This window comes from Magnolia sinica, chromosome 6, assembly GCF_029962835.1.
Source record: "Magnolia sinica isolate HGM2019 chromosome 6, MsV1, whole genome shotgun sequence".
Lineage (NCBI taxonomy): Eukaryota > Viridiplantae > Streptophyta > Magnoliopsida > Magnoliales > Magnoliaceae > Magnolia > Magnolia sinica.
In genome coordinates, this window is record NC_080578.1 from 7,512,773 (window position 1) to 7,530,605 (window position 17,833).

At 37.1% G+C, this 17,833-nt stretch overlaps 1 protein-coding gene across 1 annotated transcript; it reads left to right on the forward strand.

Moving 5' to 3' along the window:
* Window positions 1-1,047: 1,047 nt before the first annotated feature.
* LOC131248135 (UMP-CMP kinase 4-like) lies at window positions 1,048-10,596 on the forward strand. The gene is made up of 10 exons (XM_058248209.1): window positions 1,048-1,201; window positions 2,598-2,663; window positions 6,075-6,129; window positions 6,668-6,785; window positions 7,214-7,370; window positions 7,990-8,070; window positions 8,191-8,298; window positions 8,785-8,856; window positions 9,263-9,308; window positions 10,328-10,596. The coding sequence occupies exons 2-9, from the start codon at window positions 2,619-2,621 to the stop codon at window positions 9,269-9,271; spliced, it is 645 nt and encodes a 214-aa protein (XP_058104192.1). The 5' UTR covers window positions 1,048-1,201; window positions 2,598-2,618; the 3' UTR covers window positions 9,272-9,308; window positions 10,328-10,596.
* The last annotated feature ends 7,237 nt before the right edge of the window (window positions 10,597-17,833 follow it).

Genomic DNA, 17,833 nt, shown 5'->3' on the forward strand with positions numbered 1-17,833 from the left:
GAGCATTGGATATGGCTTAGCCTATATCATAAATTTATTTGACATAATGGATGAATTGCGTGGATATATGATATTCTTCAGGGTGAGGCCACAAATATTTCGTAGAATTTACCCTTAAAAAGAAAAAGGTAAGCCGTCAAATCAATTACGAGGAAGAGAGGAAATAATTATTACTATTTACGGGGTATCCCAGTGAATTCGGAAATCAAACACACCTTAAATGTAACCTTGTATCCAGCGTCTTTTATGAACCGTTAAAAAGTTACCTCCCAACTTAGACCTTGTACGTACGGACAGAGCATTTGAGGACGAAAATACTTGGGTCCGTACGTGCATTGTGAAATCAAAAGCGGGGTATTTTCGACCTGAAATGCTCTGGCCGTACGTACAAGGTGTAAGTTGGTAAGGGAAGTTTTGGACTCTTCATAAAAGACGCTGGATAAAAGGCAGCGTTTACAGTGATAATTTTCTCTGATTTACACGTCGAATCCGGTTCCGTTTATAATGTTCCGCTACCAACGATTGGTTCGGAAAGCGAATATTTTTGCCACCTCGCCCGTGTTCTGCAAGCCACGTCTAGGATCCATCCTCGCGCGGATCGCCGTAGCATTTCTCTCTCATTTCCGCTTCTTTTCCGATTTTTAAAGGAGTTATGCGGTACTCAGGCAGCGTATAACGCTCGATACGCAGGCTCCTAGAAAGTGTAGACGTGAAAAAATTAACTCAATTTCAACCGACCAAATTGTGTAAATTACTGTCCATAGATCACAATCCCAAAAACAGATTGTTTGAACGATTGTAAACATTGATTCGATAACACTTGTTTATTGAATCGGGACCATTGAATTTTTAAACCGTACAATAAGTATCCATCAATCTGATAGTCAAAAAGTTAAAACGCGTAGTTTTTGTTTCATGAAACATCTAAACGTGGAAACATAATTATGAAATTTTAATTTGACTTTCTTGTATGCCACGCAAGCAATTTCTAAGTGCCTGCGTATCATCTATCACACTCTGCCAGAGTATTTTTTTCTCCATTTTTTATATTTTCTCTTGGATCCGCAACTGCAAATAGAGGTTTCCGCGCCAGTTTATAAAGCCCTAGAAGCAGTTAGTTTTCATCTCCTCGCCTTCTCTCATTTTTCCTTGTCCGTCTTCTCTGCTTCTGCAGCTGCGAAAGCATCGGATCTCTTATTAGGTATCGATCCGTTCTCTTTCTTCTAAGTCTTTTTTCAGATCTGAATCCATATCCTGTTTCTTCGCAGCTACTTCCGTTGCATTTTTTCCGCAGAGATTCTTCGATTTCTCTTTCGTTTCCCCCTTCTTTGAATCGATGCTTGCATTGCGTAGATCTGGACATTTCATCAGATCTGGTGAAATTCTAACCGTTAATGTTTAGATCCAGTGTTTTCCCGCTTTTCTTTGTAGAACCTGATAGGAGATTGAACAAGATCTGTTTTGGTTCTGCAGAAATGTAGTGTTTTGATTGAAATTCCTTGCTACTTTGTTTTGGGACGTGATTTGATTTTATAAAGATTTTAATGCGGAAATATGAAATTCTAGAATCGAGCGAATTAGAATGGTTTGTATTGTCGGATCGATGATGAATTTGTAATGTGAGTTCTTAATAGGATGCTGAGCTATTTTCGCTTGAACTTGAAATAGATCTGGCAAGAATTTCGGGATTGCTGTTTATATAAATTTGGAATTTTGAATTTTGGACTGCTATTTAGTTTCTAAATGATGATATTTGGGGTATTGAAGCTTTAAAGCGTAACAACTGGCTTGAAGTTAGCAATGCACAGTTGAAGAAGTTGGCTTCTTTTTTTTTGGTTGGTCAAGCAGCCACAAATTAGTGTTTGACATTTGATGATCCATACCATACATCTGGTGGCCTTGTCGTGGATTGGCTATGCTTTAAATAATCTCTCTCATCAGATGATGCCCAATTGTCTAATGGGTGGATTTTTGTCATTAAATTTAACCATCCATCTTGTAGGCCAGAAGATGGATGGTTAGGACCATCTGATGGGGGGAGATTTTGGGCATTGGCCATCTATGATGAGCCCAACCAGATGAACAGTCTAGATCATTGGAAGTTAGGCGCCACCTTTATGGTTGCCGGGTGTAGCAAAATACACCATTTTGCTGGCCTAAACACCATATAATACCACTTCTCTTTTCACCTTTTTGTTTTTCCCTAATTTTATTTTAGGGATCAGAAAATTTTATTTACAAGAAAAAAGACAAGATCTGCTCTTTGCAAGATCATCGGCAAAAAAAAATAATCGTTTTTATGACTTATGAGTGCCTTCAAATGTTTCTATCCTTTACACACACACACACACACACACACACACACACACACACATCGGGATTACTGGAGAATTCTTTATTCCCATTTTGTCTCATTATCCATTTCTGGGAATTGTTTGCTGTTTACTTTCAATGCATTTCTCAATGATGCATGAACTCGGGTTTATGGCATTCTCATCTAAGAGAATGTTATGCTCTGTGGTCTTATTGCATCTCCTAATCAAGCCAACCTTCTGATGAATGCACATCTTATATCATTTTCTTTCATTTATATGCAGATATAAAATATAGTTGTAGTCATGGGGGCCGTGGTTGATGCTGCACCAACATTGGCATCTAATGAGGTATCTTCTGATGGTCATGTCCCTAATATTTATTTGTTATAAAAAATTAGATTCTATTTGCCATGTTGATATTCTCTTGTTTAAACATCTAAAAATAATATTAATGTTGTGTTTTAACAATGATATGATTTCTTTTGTCTTGTCATTGTTTATGGGAAATTTGGTTAGCAAGCTAATATATGTTTATTAGTTTATTTGGTCATTTCATATATTGTATTCTTGCTCAATGAAAATTAAGGGCATGTTGGGGTGTCACCAAGAAGCCATTTTTCTTCTTTTTTAAAACATGCCTGATAGGAAGTATCAATGCCCGTCAAAATGTTGGTTGATGGTTCAGACTCTATCTACTACTGTAGCCCACTTGAAAATCTGATCAGCTTGATATTTTGGTAGACCATGATCATGTGACAGTGTGTCAATGGATGGTTTTTATGTGGTGGTTGGTAAATCACCACTGCCTCCCCAAACTATTTTTTGACACCATTGGTTGGGCCCTCTTTTAACTGTCTTGTTGTTCCATTCCAGCAAAACTGAAAAGAAATGATAACGGGCAGCATCCAATAGGCCCTTCTGTTGGTGTTTAGATATGGTTACATTGTGATTGACACAACCACTTTGAAAATCTGCCATGCTGAAATGTCCTTTGTCTGTACAGAATACAGATATATTATCATATGGGAAATCAGACAAAGACACATGATGAATTATAGCTTATAAAAATACACAATGAATCAGACAAAGATATATGATGAATTATAGCTCATAAAAATACACAATGAATTATTAATCGCTCACATAGTATATATGGTAATACCAAAGTGTTGGAAGAAAGCTGCCAATTTGATTTGATTCATCAATGATTAAATACTGCTGCTAATTTTAGTTGTTCAGCATGCTGGAAAGAAACAACAGACGTCTTTGTAATTCTAAGTTCTCTCTGCTTTTCTTGTAAGGTTGCCTTGTACATTAGGGAATGGGCTCCCTAAGGGTGTCTTCTTCTTTTTCTTGTTGTTTCTGCTCTTTTGGCTTTTGGCCTTTTAATAGAATCATCTTTCCAAAAAAAAAAAAAAAGTTGTTCAGCATGCTCGCCATAAATAGCAAATGTTGCGTAACTTTGAACCATGACAGGAATTTGGGAACAGATAACAATTTCCATAATTGTAGATTTTCATGGTATACTATCTGCAACATTGGGGTTATTCTAACTACATATTCTAAACATGGTCTTGGTTAAATTCATACCATTACTTCTCCATTGATTTCATAGATAGGTTCATACCATTACTTCTCCATTGATTTCATACATAGGCCCTACCATTATACTTTAGACAAGTATCCGATTAACTTGATATGTTATATGTAAACTTCACCATCACCACCACCATCATTATCTAAGCCTTATCCCAGTGTTCGAAATACTTGTATCGCGTTACGTATCACATCCTTGGGAAACAAATGCGTATCAGTTATCGCATGGGATATATCATAGGTATCGTGTAATTTATCGCGCTTTTTGGGAAATATGGGGAAACATTGGGAAAATAGTTGAAGTTTTCAATGAAACTTACATTGATTGTTTAAAAAGGCCTCAATACACAGTTTTAAATCATAACATCTTAAAGAAGAAGTGCATGTAATAGGTTTCCTTTGTATAGGGTCATAAGCTATGCGCTGTCTAATTGAACTAATGCAACTATATTCAAATTGAATGCATAACATTTAGAGTGTATATGATCATCATTTTATCAAACGCTCCGAAGTACTTCAAAATTAGTCTCAATTGACAGCTGTTTGAAGGGAAATTTTGATTTTTTAAAAAAAATATTTCAAAAATATTTTATTAATCTTTAATTAAAAAATGAATTTTATTTTTCAAAAATTACAAATCAGTAGATCAACCCTCATACATGATTGATTTCATGTTTGGAGTGCAACATTGCAAGCAATTTGAGAGAAATTGGGGAAAATTTTGAATTTTCCCAAAATTTCCCAAATCAAACTTCCTACACTCAAATTTCAAAATTAGAGTGTATGAGATAATCATTTCATCAAATACTCTTAAATACTTCGAAATTAGCCTCAATTGACATCTAGTTGAAGGAAAATTTCGAAAAAAAAAATGGAGAACGTGAAGAATAAATTGATATCGAAATCAAAGCTCCAACTCCGTGATTTTTCATGCAAAACATAAAGAACCAATGGATTTGTTAAACATTCGACACTAATTTAACATAATTATTAAAAAATATATCGGAAATTGAAAATGCTCACCAAATCGAACATGTGGGATATATCGGCACTACCTATGCATTTCGTTTCACACGGGTGGAATCTAAGATATATCGTGTGATATATTGGCCGATATCGTTGATATTTAAAACATTGCCTACAACAACAACATACACTATGGGATCTCTTCCTACAAATGCCTTGTCAACTCATCCATAACCAATGCAAAAAAGTACAGACTCAATGCCAACCTAAGGTGCAAGTCTATTGTTGTTGGGAACTCACTCATCTCTCCACTAGCGGTCCTCACATTTGTTATTGCTCCCTCATAGATATCCTTAAGCATGCCAATATATCCTCTCGAAACTCCTTTCTTTCCTAACACCCACTAGATTAACTCTCTAAGGATTATATCATTAGCTTTCTCTAAAGTCAATAAAGACCATGTCAATATCCCTCTCCATATATAATATCCATCAATTGTACAAGTAGGAAAATAACTTCAGCAATGGACCTCCCTGGCATGAAAACAAACTGATTTTCTGATACATTCGTCTCATGCATCGATCTTTGCTCAATCACTTTTTCTCAAAGTTTCTTTCTATGGTTCGTAAGTTTAATCCCATTGTCGTTGGTGCTGCTCTATATGTCTCCTTTATTCTTATAAATAGGTACCACGGTACTTTTCCTCCATTCGTTTGGCATTTCCTTCGATCTAATAATTTTGTTTGTGAACTTTTGCCATGAAAATATGTTGATGCATTTGTTGAGCAGGCATGCCTGGCTAATTAAACATGTGGATGATGTATTTTGGTTAATCTAGACAAGGGCGTAAAGGGTTCGTTAAATCCAATTACATTGAATTATTGTACAAGTGGCCTCTTCATGCATGGATATGACTCTGATGAGGATTTTCAATCATTTCTGTGTCAAGTGTCTGTGCTTATGGGATGGTTTTTAAAATGTTCCATACAACACAACTTGGTTTGGACTGAGTCATATCAGTTTTGGCTCCCAATGAAACGAGTTATCAGATTGAACTGATAGAGTCAGGGCGTGTCGTCTGGTTTTGGTCCTCAGGCGAGTCATGCTCCAAAACAGCTATTTAAATCAATGCTTCGGAGATATGCCTTCCAATTTGCTATATAATAGCTCTATAATATGCATGCTTCATGACTGCAGAATACAAATGGAGGTCTTTCAAGTGGGAAGAAAGTCACTGTTGTTTTTGTCTTAGGTGAGCACCCAATGATTTCATATTTTTGCGGATGTGGTTTATTCCTCAAATAATTATGTGGTTTAGCATTTGCCTTTACAAGTTCAAATCTTAGGTTTTCTCGCAAAACTATTTTTCAAACATTACTTCATCTATTTCTGACAGTGTTTTTTTTACTGGCTTTAATGATTGGTATGGAAGTGGATATTTAACTACCAATGCAGTCCCATACCTATTTTGTTATTGCACTCACATCAATGTTTTAAAACTCCCTGGTTGTCTCTTCTCAAAACAACCAATGCGGTCCCAATGTATTGGTGTGGTACTACTGTATCTTTCACCACCAATATGGCCCCGTATTGGCTGTTTCGGGCTGAGACAGCCGAGTCGTTCATGTGCAATACCGGTCTGTATTCAGCAATATGTACCAGTTTCGGATGATACTTTAAACCTTGACTCACATAGATTTTCTATACCTTGCATAGTCTGCTCTATTTTTCTAATGTATTTATTAAGGGTTTTCAGCTGATAGCAACAATGTCAATAAATATATGTTCAGGCGGTCCGGGCAGTGGAAAGGGCACCCAGTGTGCAAATATTGTTGAACACTTTGGCTACACCCATCTCAGTGCTGGTGATCTCCTTCGAGCAGAAATAAAATCCGGTTCTCAAAATGGGTATGCAACCATGCATTTCGTTTTTATTTTTATTCTTCCTATATCTTAGTCATTGAAATTGAATTGAAGCCACATTTGTTGTATATAAACTCAACTTCTGCATCGGTGGTGAAAAAAATGTGGGGTACCATGACTTTACCTGATGAAAATATTAAAACCTAGAAAAATGGAAATTTTGCACAAGAAGATTGGAAATTTTGAATTGCATTTATGTCAATTAGATTGATTTCATTAGGTTGTAATTAATGCCAAATTACTGATATCTATTGTTTTCTGCTTGCAAATTAATTGCTTTTCAGATACTGCAATTTAAATAAATTTCTAATGGCCATAGATTTTGGATTGTGATTGATGTGAGAATATCTCTTTCCATATATATTCTTTATCTATAAACTCTCAATGGCTTATTGTCGTCTTCCCTGCTCCAGTACCATGATCCAGAATATGATACAAGAGGGAAAGATTGTGCCTTCTGAGGTAACAGTTAAGCTTCTCCAACAGGCAATGGAGGAAAGTAAAAATGACAAATTTCTTATTGATGGCTTTCCCCGGAATGAAGAAAACCGTGCTGCATTTGAAAACGTTGTAAGTATGATGTTCTGCTAGCCAAATTGCTTTCTGCATTTTGTTAGATCAAAGTTATAAAGCTTCCATTAGGGCTGCAACTTGGGGGTTTGAGTATCCATAGGTGGTGAAATCCCACTACGGCGTGAGTGTGTCGGGGTGTGTATGTGTGTGTTAAAAAAAAAAAGAAAAAAAAAAAAGGGCTGCAACTTGGGTTCGGGTCAACCTGAACCCGACTGACCCAACCAGAGTCTGGGTTGGGTCTGGTCAGGTTGTCAAGGTCCTTGGGTTGGGTTGAGGAATGCTAGCCTGATTTGAATTCGGGTTGGGTTTGGGTGGGTCAGGAATAATCACATGTATGATGTATCTGGGTCAGGTCGCGTTGGGTCAAGCATAGAGGACTTTGGGTTTTGTTCTGTTCAGGTACCTCAGGTTGGAATCCTGGTCGGGTTGAGTTGCAGGTCAGGTTGGACTCGGGTTGACCCAACCCACCTGAGTTGCACCCGAGCTTCCATGTTGTTATGAGAACTTCCTAATCAGAATGGCTAATCAAGGACAGTCTTGATTCATATTCTTATGTGGAAATTGGAAGTCCAGGTTACTTTTCCATTCTAGTTGATAATTCTGCATTCTCTTGCAGACAAAGATCATCCCAGAATTTGTACTGTTTTTTGACTGTTCAGAAGAAGAGATGGAAAGGCGTCTTTTGAATAGGAATCAGGTAAGGCATGTGTATCTTTCTGTTTTTAGATTTTCTAATTACCATACACCCTTTGACACTGTTTCTTTCTTTTTCCATTTATTATTATTATTATTAATTTAATAATTATGGTTCATGAAGGGAAGAGTTGATGATAACATTGAGACAATCAGGAAGCGGTTCAAAGTTTTTATAGAATCCAGTTTACCTGTAATTCAGTATTACAGCTCCAAAGGGAAGGTTCGGAAGGTAATTTGTTTTTGTTTTTATGTTGCCTCTTTACAAAGTCATGAAGGTTCTGATGTGATAATGTTAATTGTTGGCATTTTGGCCTACTTCTCCAAAAAAAAAAAAAAAACTATTCCTGCATTTTACCAGTGACTTTGATGCATTAAAAACAAGGTCCCACAGAAGTCTAGAGACAACATCATATATCATAGCTGTTTTTTCCTCTGTTTCAGTCATCCAAATTAGAAAGGGCAAGCATACCAACTTTCATGAGCATTCTCCAATGAAACATTAGCACATGGCATTTCTTGCATGAGATATTGGATCTTCTGTAACTTTCGGGTGTGTCTGGATTCCCTGTCAAGTTTCTTCTGGGCTTACATGAAAATTGTTAGTAGGCTGATTTCATGCAATGATTGAAGGTCATCTTTAACTTCTTGAATGTGTGTACATGTGGATGCACATGGACGCTGTTTGCAACAGCTAACTGCTGTTACTTTTGGTCAGATTGATGCTGGAAAGCCTGTTGAAGAGGTCTTTGAGGCTGTCAAAAGCGTTTTCTCTTCAGCTGTAAAGAACGTAAGGCACCTCTTGGCAGTTCAGTGTTGTTAATCATTACTTGTGAGATAAATGCAAAAGAGAAAAACAGATACACATGGATGCTGTTTGTAACAACTAACTGCACAATGTATGTTGAGTTATATAGATAACACATGGATGAGTTAGCCTATCTCGGGTTTTGGATCGGCTGGATGCCCTCATATCTGCTAATTTTGTTGCTATATTCCGATTAACATATCATGGCCCCACGTTGTTACATCATGTAGTTGATGGGCCAATGGAGTGCCTAGCAGCATGGTGGATTGGATATTCATGATATTTTAAATGCTCCTTCGTGGAGCGAGAAACATACAAGATCCCATGTCACAACAACTCATGCACGAGCATCTCATGTTCTTGACATGGCTGCTTTCTGTGTTGGCAGGCTCAGTAGAACTGCACCAATGATATGGGACAGAATCTTGATTAAGGTAACACTCGAGAATCTTGAGAGTGTCTTATGATTGGTGGACCACATTATGAATCATTTCTCCAGTAGCTGTATGATTGAGGATATATACTGACTTCTAAGAACGAACGAAATTCCCTTTTATGAGTAGGGATAATAATTCCTTGTTGAGGCTATTAGTTTCATAGCGGCATTTATCCTCAAAAGATCCTTGGGAAGTTCTCTGGAATTCCTTATCCCCTGCTCTTTTGCTTTTCAATGGTTGAGATATGTTATTACTATCAGAATTACAAAGGAAGATACATGAGCTTGTTGACATTTTATGGTCTGAGGTTAGCTATAGTTATTTTTCTGATAGATATTTTTTTAGAGTTGATGACCAATTAAGCAATTTCTTAATTTTCTCAAGTTTAGAGGTTTTACATTCGTTTTTTATGTATTTCACAAGAAAATTTTCAGTAGTGATGATTGTTGGCATGTTTTTGGCTTGTGTACTTGGTCGGAGGTTTGGATTTCTCAATTATGCTGATAACAAAAGAAAAAAAAAAATTCCTATCCAAAAGAGAAGAAGCAAGGAAGCATATAAACATGGATGAATTATGGAGTCTGACACATCAGAAAGGAAATAGTTTCAAGACCCACTTCATTCATGTATGGCCCATGGTTTGTCAATCCAGACCGTTGATCTTATGGAGTCATCATGGATGGTGGGTGCTCCAAAACTTTTCCAGATTTGGAGGGCTGTGGCCATCAAATATTTGGCAATTTCCGACACGGTTGTTTCATTCCTTTTTCCCCGTCTCAACTGTCTATTTGTAGACCACTGATTGAAGACTTGGGAACCTCTGGGAGATTTTTTGGTGAGTTCCTCGGCTAGATTAGGGCCCATATAATCAACAGTTTAGATCACTAAACCTATGTGCCCCATTAATACAAGCTGGTGCATCAGGACAATGCTATTTGGAGAGAACCATCTTCCTTTGTAAACTACTTGTAATATGCTGGACACATGATGGGTTTCACGTTTTGTTTCTGTTGCAGGCATTAATTACAGAATACGTAGCATATGTACCATGATATACATGTACCAGAGCTCCTTGGGGTGCACCATCTATGGGAGGAAGCAGCAGCAGTTACGAGTTATGTATGCCCTGTTGTATCAAGTTATTCCTAAGAAAATAAATCAGTCTTTGGAGATGATTATCTGCCCTCTTTTGGGAGATCTTCCTCCTTTCATAGCTCTTCCTATATAAAGAACAGCTGCTGTAGTTGAGTATTCTATTAATTAGATTTGTTATTTGGTTGTGGCATTTCTTTTTCTCTCTCTTTTTTTTGAAAGCTCATATTTCAAAATGCATTTTTCCATTTCTTCTAATTACATGGCACTGGTCACCAGATCTTGCGAACAGACTGATCAGTGTCTGAGGATCATGGGAAACATGTATTGAGGACTCGGGTTGAGTCTGTTTTCTGGTTTGGCAACATGAGCCAGCAAGGAGAGAATGGCTGAGTCAAGTGAGTTAGGAATCTACTTAGGAGGGAGTGAGTTGGTCCAAGTCGCGCAAGTCTTAAAACCATGATGGGAGATGATGCGGAGAGAAGGTAGAACTCAGAATATGGTGGAGCCGTTTCTCCAGTTTCCACGGGGTGACATGGCATTTTGGACAGCCCATCTAGTTACTCGTACAGTATATTGCATATGATATACAGAGATCTGGTAATGACAGTTAAAGTTATGGAAGGGATTGGCTATAACAAATGTTTTGAGGCATGAGCCATCCTGTCATAGGCCGGCCAGATTATGGTAAAGCCATTTCTCCACAGTACGTGTTAGATTGATTTAGCATTTGACACTGTCCATCAAGTTGCTCCTATAGTGGATGGAAAATGGTCCAAACTGTTCATAGATCAGATAACTGTACCCATTTGATCACTGGACTGCAAAGCCATGGTGCAGGAGGAAATGCCCACGGTTGTTTGATGGATGGACGGTCCCGATTGATGCATCAAACGGCTGTGTACTGTGGAGGTATTACCATATTACTTCCCATGCTCTAGACTCTAGTGCACAAGGGGGAAGATGAGCAAGTGAATCTTAAAATAGGAGCATGTTGCCTGACTGTTCATCTGGTGGAATAGTCGTGGGTGGCCCATATTTAAAAATTTACACCTATAACAATTGTCTTGACTTTGCCGTGATTAATGTTGATTGGGGACGAATTTTATCCCCTATCGTTGCTCTAACGTCCACTAATCAGATGGCTAGGATATCCCAATGATGTCTCCTTTGACCCCTTGTGCAGCAGGGTTTAACTTAATGGATGGTCTCAATGCCATGCGTGATGTGAAGAGATCTCTCTGCCAAGGCGCCCATGCTTTTCTTTTTCAATTTTGGTTTAACTTGGGGCTCGTTGGGATTCATGGAAAGCAAAGCAAAGGCAACATTAATTAAAATAAACCAATTTATTTTCCCCATCTCACGAAAGTGAATGTATCGAGGATTAAGCTCAAGGGTGAAAGCAGATTGCTTACTCAGTACGCTTCAAGCATACTGAGTGAACTTGTGGGGCCCAACATAGATGTATGGGTCTTATCCATGCTGCACATCCTTTTTTTAAAATCATTTTATGGTATGATCTCAAAATTGAATCATATACAAAGCTCAAGTGAACCACACCACACGAAACAGTGGGAGGAATGATGTCCACCAATGAAACCTTCTTAGGGCTCGCAGTGATGTTTATTTGTCATCCAACCTGTTCATAAGGTCACACGGATATGGATGAAGGAAAAAACACAAATATTAGCTTGATCCAAAACTTCTATGCTCCCAAGAAGTCTTCCTCTGTAAGCGTTCAATTCACATTGTTACTTGGGGTATAATCCATTTGAGATTTGGATATGATTCAAGTTTTGAATTATACCTTAAAATGATATACTAAAATAGATGGGCAGCCAGGATAAAATACATAAATCATGATGGCCCCTACAAAGTTTACTCAATATGATTAAGCATAATGCTTAAGCGTGTATGGTGACTCAACACACAATTCCTTTCCCCATCCAACGTGTTACATTCATGTTCAATAGTTTCACATGTGATGCATGTGTCAATGTACTAAATGAGCCATTGTCTATCTTTGATTATTACTTACATGTGCTACTATGCCACATGTGTCACCATTCATCTACTCTTGTGCCCCATCTATAAGGTATGCTGTGGCAGTGGAGTAAGATATGGAGACATATCTTCATAGGAAACAATCTCTTGTACACCCCCTATCTTTGGCTCTTTGTCCATATTGCCGAGTTTACAACCATGTTTGTTGACGCCTACTTCTTCTAAGGTTTATGATTTACATTCTCATGTAGTCTATACAAGGAGTGCTCTAGATGGAGAGAAATGTAGTCAAATTTCATTAATTCATTTCCTGAGAGTATTCTTTGGTTTGGAAATTCTTGTATGTGGAAGAGAGATAAGTTTTATATTTCTGCTTCTATTGGTTTTAGTAAAGAAGAAAACTTATATTACTATCATGGGGAGTAAGATACTGTGGAATCATATAAATCATTATTACCTCTTATCTCTTGCTTTGGTTTAACTATTTTAACCTTTTGTTTAAACTTTCTTTTTCTTGATATTGCTTACATTGATCATGTATGAGAGTTTTTCCCCTAACAAAAAGTTACATATATGTAATGCGCCACATGTGAAATTATTCATCTTCTCCTAGACCCCACTTGTGCTAATGTGCCACATGTGAAATTATTCTTTTTCTCTTACGCCCCACACGTTCTAAGTACTCTACATGTGCTAATGTATCACATGTGTTGTCATCTATCTTTAATAGCTCCAAATATGACACATGTGCTGATGATGCCAACCACCATCAGTACTACCATCTAGCTTTAAGTGCCAATATGTCAAATGTGCCAATGCATATCCTACATCACATGACAATGCATTTCTTATTCCAATATGTCACATGTGTCATCATCCATCTTTATTGGTTCCAAATATGCTACATGTGCTAATGATAACAATGAGCATAAGTACTACATCTAACTTTAAGTGCCCAAATATTAAATGTGCGATGCATATCTTACTCCACATGTGCCACCATACAACTTCAAATAACTCACACAAATAATGTATGTAGCAATTTAGCTTCATGTACCAACACATGACACTATGCCATGTCTGCTATTATTCATTTTCAAGCATCCTACATGTGTCAAATGTGCTAGAGTCACTCATGCCAGTAGTTACTCATGAAACCACCAAACGTCGGGTTTGGTAATTTTTTTAGTAGTGCTAGGAAAATCTTACTAAAATGGATTAGGATATTTTAATGCAAAATTCAACCGGGATTTGATTCACTATTTCATTTCTTATGCTTTTTATGAATCCATATAAGTAAGAGATTTTTACACAAAATACAGGTAGAATTTGGATTTCAGTTAATAATGCCATCAAAGCTTTTCTAGAAGAAAAATTATATTATCACCCTCTTATATTTTTTCCCTACAACAAAGTGGATAATTGAGAATTGTGGGGGATTATGTAACATGTATCTCACATCCAACCCATCCATGCAGATGCACGCCAACATCATTGTTATATGAACAAAAATATATATATTATGGCAGATACATCACTGTTAGATGAACAAAAAAATTTATGGTGGATACAGTCATAAGGTGGACATTTAAAAAAAAAAAAAAATTACCATTCAAGAAATCCAATTTCAAATGTTGCTAATTTGATGATCTGATCAACCCGATGTTTTGTTCATGTTATAAACTTATAACTATGATGGGGTGCATAAGTTAGATGGTTGGATGTTATACACATACCATGTGGCCTAATGAGTCTTGAACTTCACTATTTTTTAAATAAAAAATAAAGGTAAAATAAAGATTTCTTGCAAATTATGATAAAAAAATCTTTCATTTTTGGGGGCTTTATTCGATTCTCGATATGCATATATATGATGCTTGGACAATCCGACTTAATTACACTGACTAAATTACGAAGCCCACTTTACTTAAGTTATAGAGCAACCCAAGCCTCTGATCCACAGCAACTTGTTCGGTGAAATAAGACTGCTGGATATTTTTTCATTTCTAACCGTCCAATAAATGTCCACCAATCTGATAATCAATAATTAACCATGAGTAATGTTTTTTTTTCTTTTTTCCCTTCATCCATGTCTATATGATCTCATGAATAGGTTGGATGACAAATAAACACTACTGTCAGCATTAGGAATGTCTCAATGGTGGAAATCAATATTTCCACCATTTCCTGTGGCATGGTCCACTTGAGCTTTGTGTATGCTTTGATTTTTGGATCAACTCCTGAAATGATCTGGAAAAATGGATGGACAGCGTAGATAAACTACATGCATTCACGATGGGCCCAAGAAATTTATGGTAAAAAATCCTTCATTTTCAAGGCTTTATTCGATTCTCGATATGCATATGATGCTTGAACAATCCGACTTAATTAGACTTACTGAATTATGAAGCCCACTTTATTAAGTTATAGAACAATCCGAGCCTCTGATCCACAGCAACTTGTTCGGTGAAACAAGACTGCTGGATATTTTTTTCATTTCTAACCATCCAATAAATGTCCACAAATCTGACAATCAATAATTAACCATGAGTAGTGTTTTTTTTTCTTCTTCTTTGGCTACACCTAAACTCGTACCGCAAATCTGGACGGTTTAATTTGAATTATTTTCATGCCATGTATGCATTGTGTAATTAATTAATTAATTAATTTTTACATGCCTGTGTATCATCCATGACAATATGTAGCGTATCAAAGTGTACCCTCTCCATCGTATATTGTAGAGCCCCCTTCCACCGTTTCCTTGGAAGGGTAGACAATGGATCAAGACCGTTCACCTACAGAGAATTCAAAACCACACCGATATACTCTTTTGGGGTTTTTTGTTTGCAGATGTTACAGAACATTTGTTTCGGGCTTTTTTTGAATCACGGTCCATCTGTGGTGGGATACACTAAATGCAGGGACCTGATTGCTGCTTATGCCTCATGGACTTGATCGACCCATCATGGATTGCTTAAAAGTATACAAATCTCTTCATTTTCTAGAACTGAACGTGAACCGTTAGATAATTTTTTTACTACTAACGGTCCACTAATCGGATGGATAGAAACAATATGAAGGATGAAATCAGATCGCATACTGAGTTACTCAGTACGCTTTTATCGTACTGAGTAAACTCAGCTGAGCCTACTGTGAATGTATGTATGTTATCCACGCCGTCCATCCGTTTTTCAAGCTCATTTTAGTGGTTGAATCCAAAATATAATTATTCGCAAAGCTCAAGTGGACCACACCACAGGAAACGGTGGGAATAATGACTTCCATCAATGAAACCTTTATAGGGCCCACAGTGATGTTTATTTGTCATCCAATCCGTTAGTAATATCACAAAGACATGGATGAAAGTAAACCACAAATATCAGATTGATCCAAAGCTTGTGTGGGCCCCAAGAAATTTTCAACGATAGAATTTCAATTCACAAATTTTCCAGTGGTAAGGTCCACTTGAGATTTGAATATACTTTATTTTTGAGATCAAGACTCAAATTATACTTTAAAATGAATGGACGGAGTAGATAAAATATGTCAATCACGGTGGACCCCACAGAGTTTACTCAGTACGCTTAGCGCACTGAGTTACTCATACGCAAACCGCTTCCATGATGGATATTAAGTTTTGGAAATTTTCCATCCACATTACTTAAAACTCGATGGACGGTTCTGATTGATACGTTACCCTGTCATGTGTGCTGTGAATAGAAAGGTTCTACCGAAATCCGGTTCGTATCGATTCTACTGGATAATCTCCCTATATAACGAGGTCGTCTGAAGTTTAAGCGTTTGGACCATATAAATTACATCCTATTAAGTTTATTCAGCATCTAACCCATCCACTATGATTTTCCCATCATTTGGATCAGATTTTCAAAAAAAAAAAAAAAAGCTGATATTTGTTTTTTCCCTTAATTTGTGCCTGTATGACCTAATTAACAGATTGGATGTCAAATAAACAGTACAGTGGCCCGTAGGAGGATTTTAATGGTGGATATCCAATCACTATTGTTTTCCTGTGGTGTGGTCCACCTGAGATTATATCCCTCTCATATTTTGGGTCAAGTGCTAAAATGATCTTTAAAAATGGATGAATGGAATGGATTAAAAACATACATCATGGACGGTTCTGATTGATACGTTACCCTGTCATGTGTGCTGTGAATAGAAAGGTTCTACCGAAATCCGGTTCGTATCGATTCTACTGGATAATCTCCCTATATAACGAGGTCGTCTGAAGTTTAACCGTTTGGACCATATAAATTACATCCTGTTAAGTTTATTCAGAATCTAACCCATCCACTATGATTTTCCCATCATTTGGATCAGATTTTCAAAAAAAAAAAAAACAGCTATATCCATTCATCTATCGACCCACATTCATATTTTTTTCTATTTATCAATAGCTAGAAAATGTTTCATTTGGTGTGGACTATTTGATAAGTAAATACGAATTATTTTTATAAATCCTATATTTCATGATGGATCCAACCTATTGGAAGGTTTAGATTCATATATACCTAACAGGTTGGAAATTATTCTCTAGATGGACTGTTGTTTGTCTTCCAATCCGTTGTACATGAAACTTCCTATATTATTCTCCTCGCGTAGGAGAATTCCATGCTGGAAGATTTCGTGGATGTTATTTCCCGAAATATCTGGGTTTTGATACATGTTAAAAATGAACTTTCGTATTCCTCAATAATTTGTCTTTACCTAAAATCGAAACCGTCCAAACAGTGGGTCCCACTATAAGTTGGCCACCTACAAAATCAGTTTGACTATACAACCATCACCAGTGATTGGTGGACCGTTTTCTCATCTAATTTGGACTGTTATTACTTTCCAGTTTTACAGCCCATGAAATGGCCACCAATTGACCAACTAAGATCATATTTTAATGTGGTTATTGAGTTACAATGCATTTGCAGGTCCCACTTTTGATGGTTCAGTTTGACGAAAATGCCACGTGTACGGTCCGGATCTTCATTTGCAATCCTACCTACAGGCAGCGATGTAGGTGCTGAAGCGGATTGCGTACTGAGTAAACTCTCTGGGGCCCACCGTCATATATACATTTTATCCACTCCGTCCATCCATTTTACCAGATAAATTTAGGGCTTCATCCCAAAAATGAAGCATATCCAAAACGCAGTTGGAATACACCACCAGGAGATATTTGTGATTTCCCTTCATCCATGTCTGTGTGATCTTATGAATATCTTGGATGACAAATAAACTTCAGTGGGGCCTTAGAAAGATATCAACGGTGGATATCAATACTTCCACTCTTTACTGTGGTACGGTCGACTTGAGATTCAGATATGCTTGAATTTTAGTATCAACCACTAAAATGATATGTAAAAAACGGATGGACGGTGTGGATAAACGACATCCATTAAAGGTGGGCCCAA

Coding starts and splice junctions, on each gene's coding strand:
- LOC131248135 (XM_058248209.1), top strand. CDS start 2,619: ATGGGGGCCGTGGTTGATGCTGCACCAACATTGGCATCTAATGAG. Junction 6,130..6,667: donor CACTGTTGTTTTTGTCTTAG/GTGAGCACCCAA, acceptor ATATATGTTCAG/GCGGTCCGGGCAGTGGAAAG. Junction 6,786..7,213: donor AAATCCGGTTCTCAAAATGG/GTATGCAACCAT, acceptor TCCCTGCTCCAG/TACCATGATCCAGAATATGA.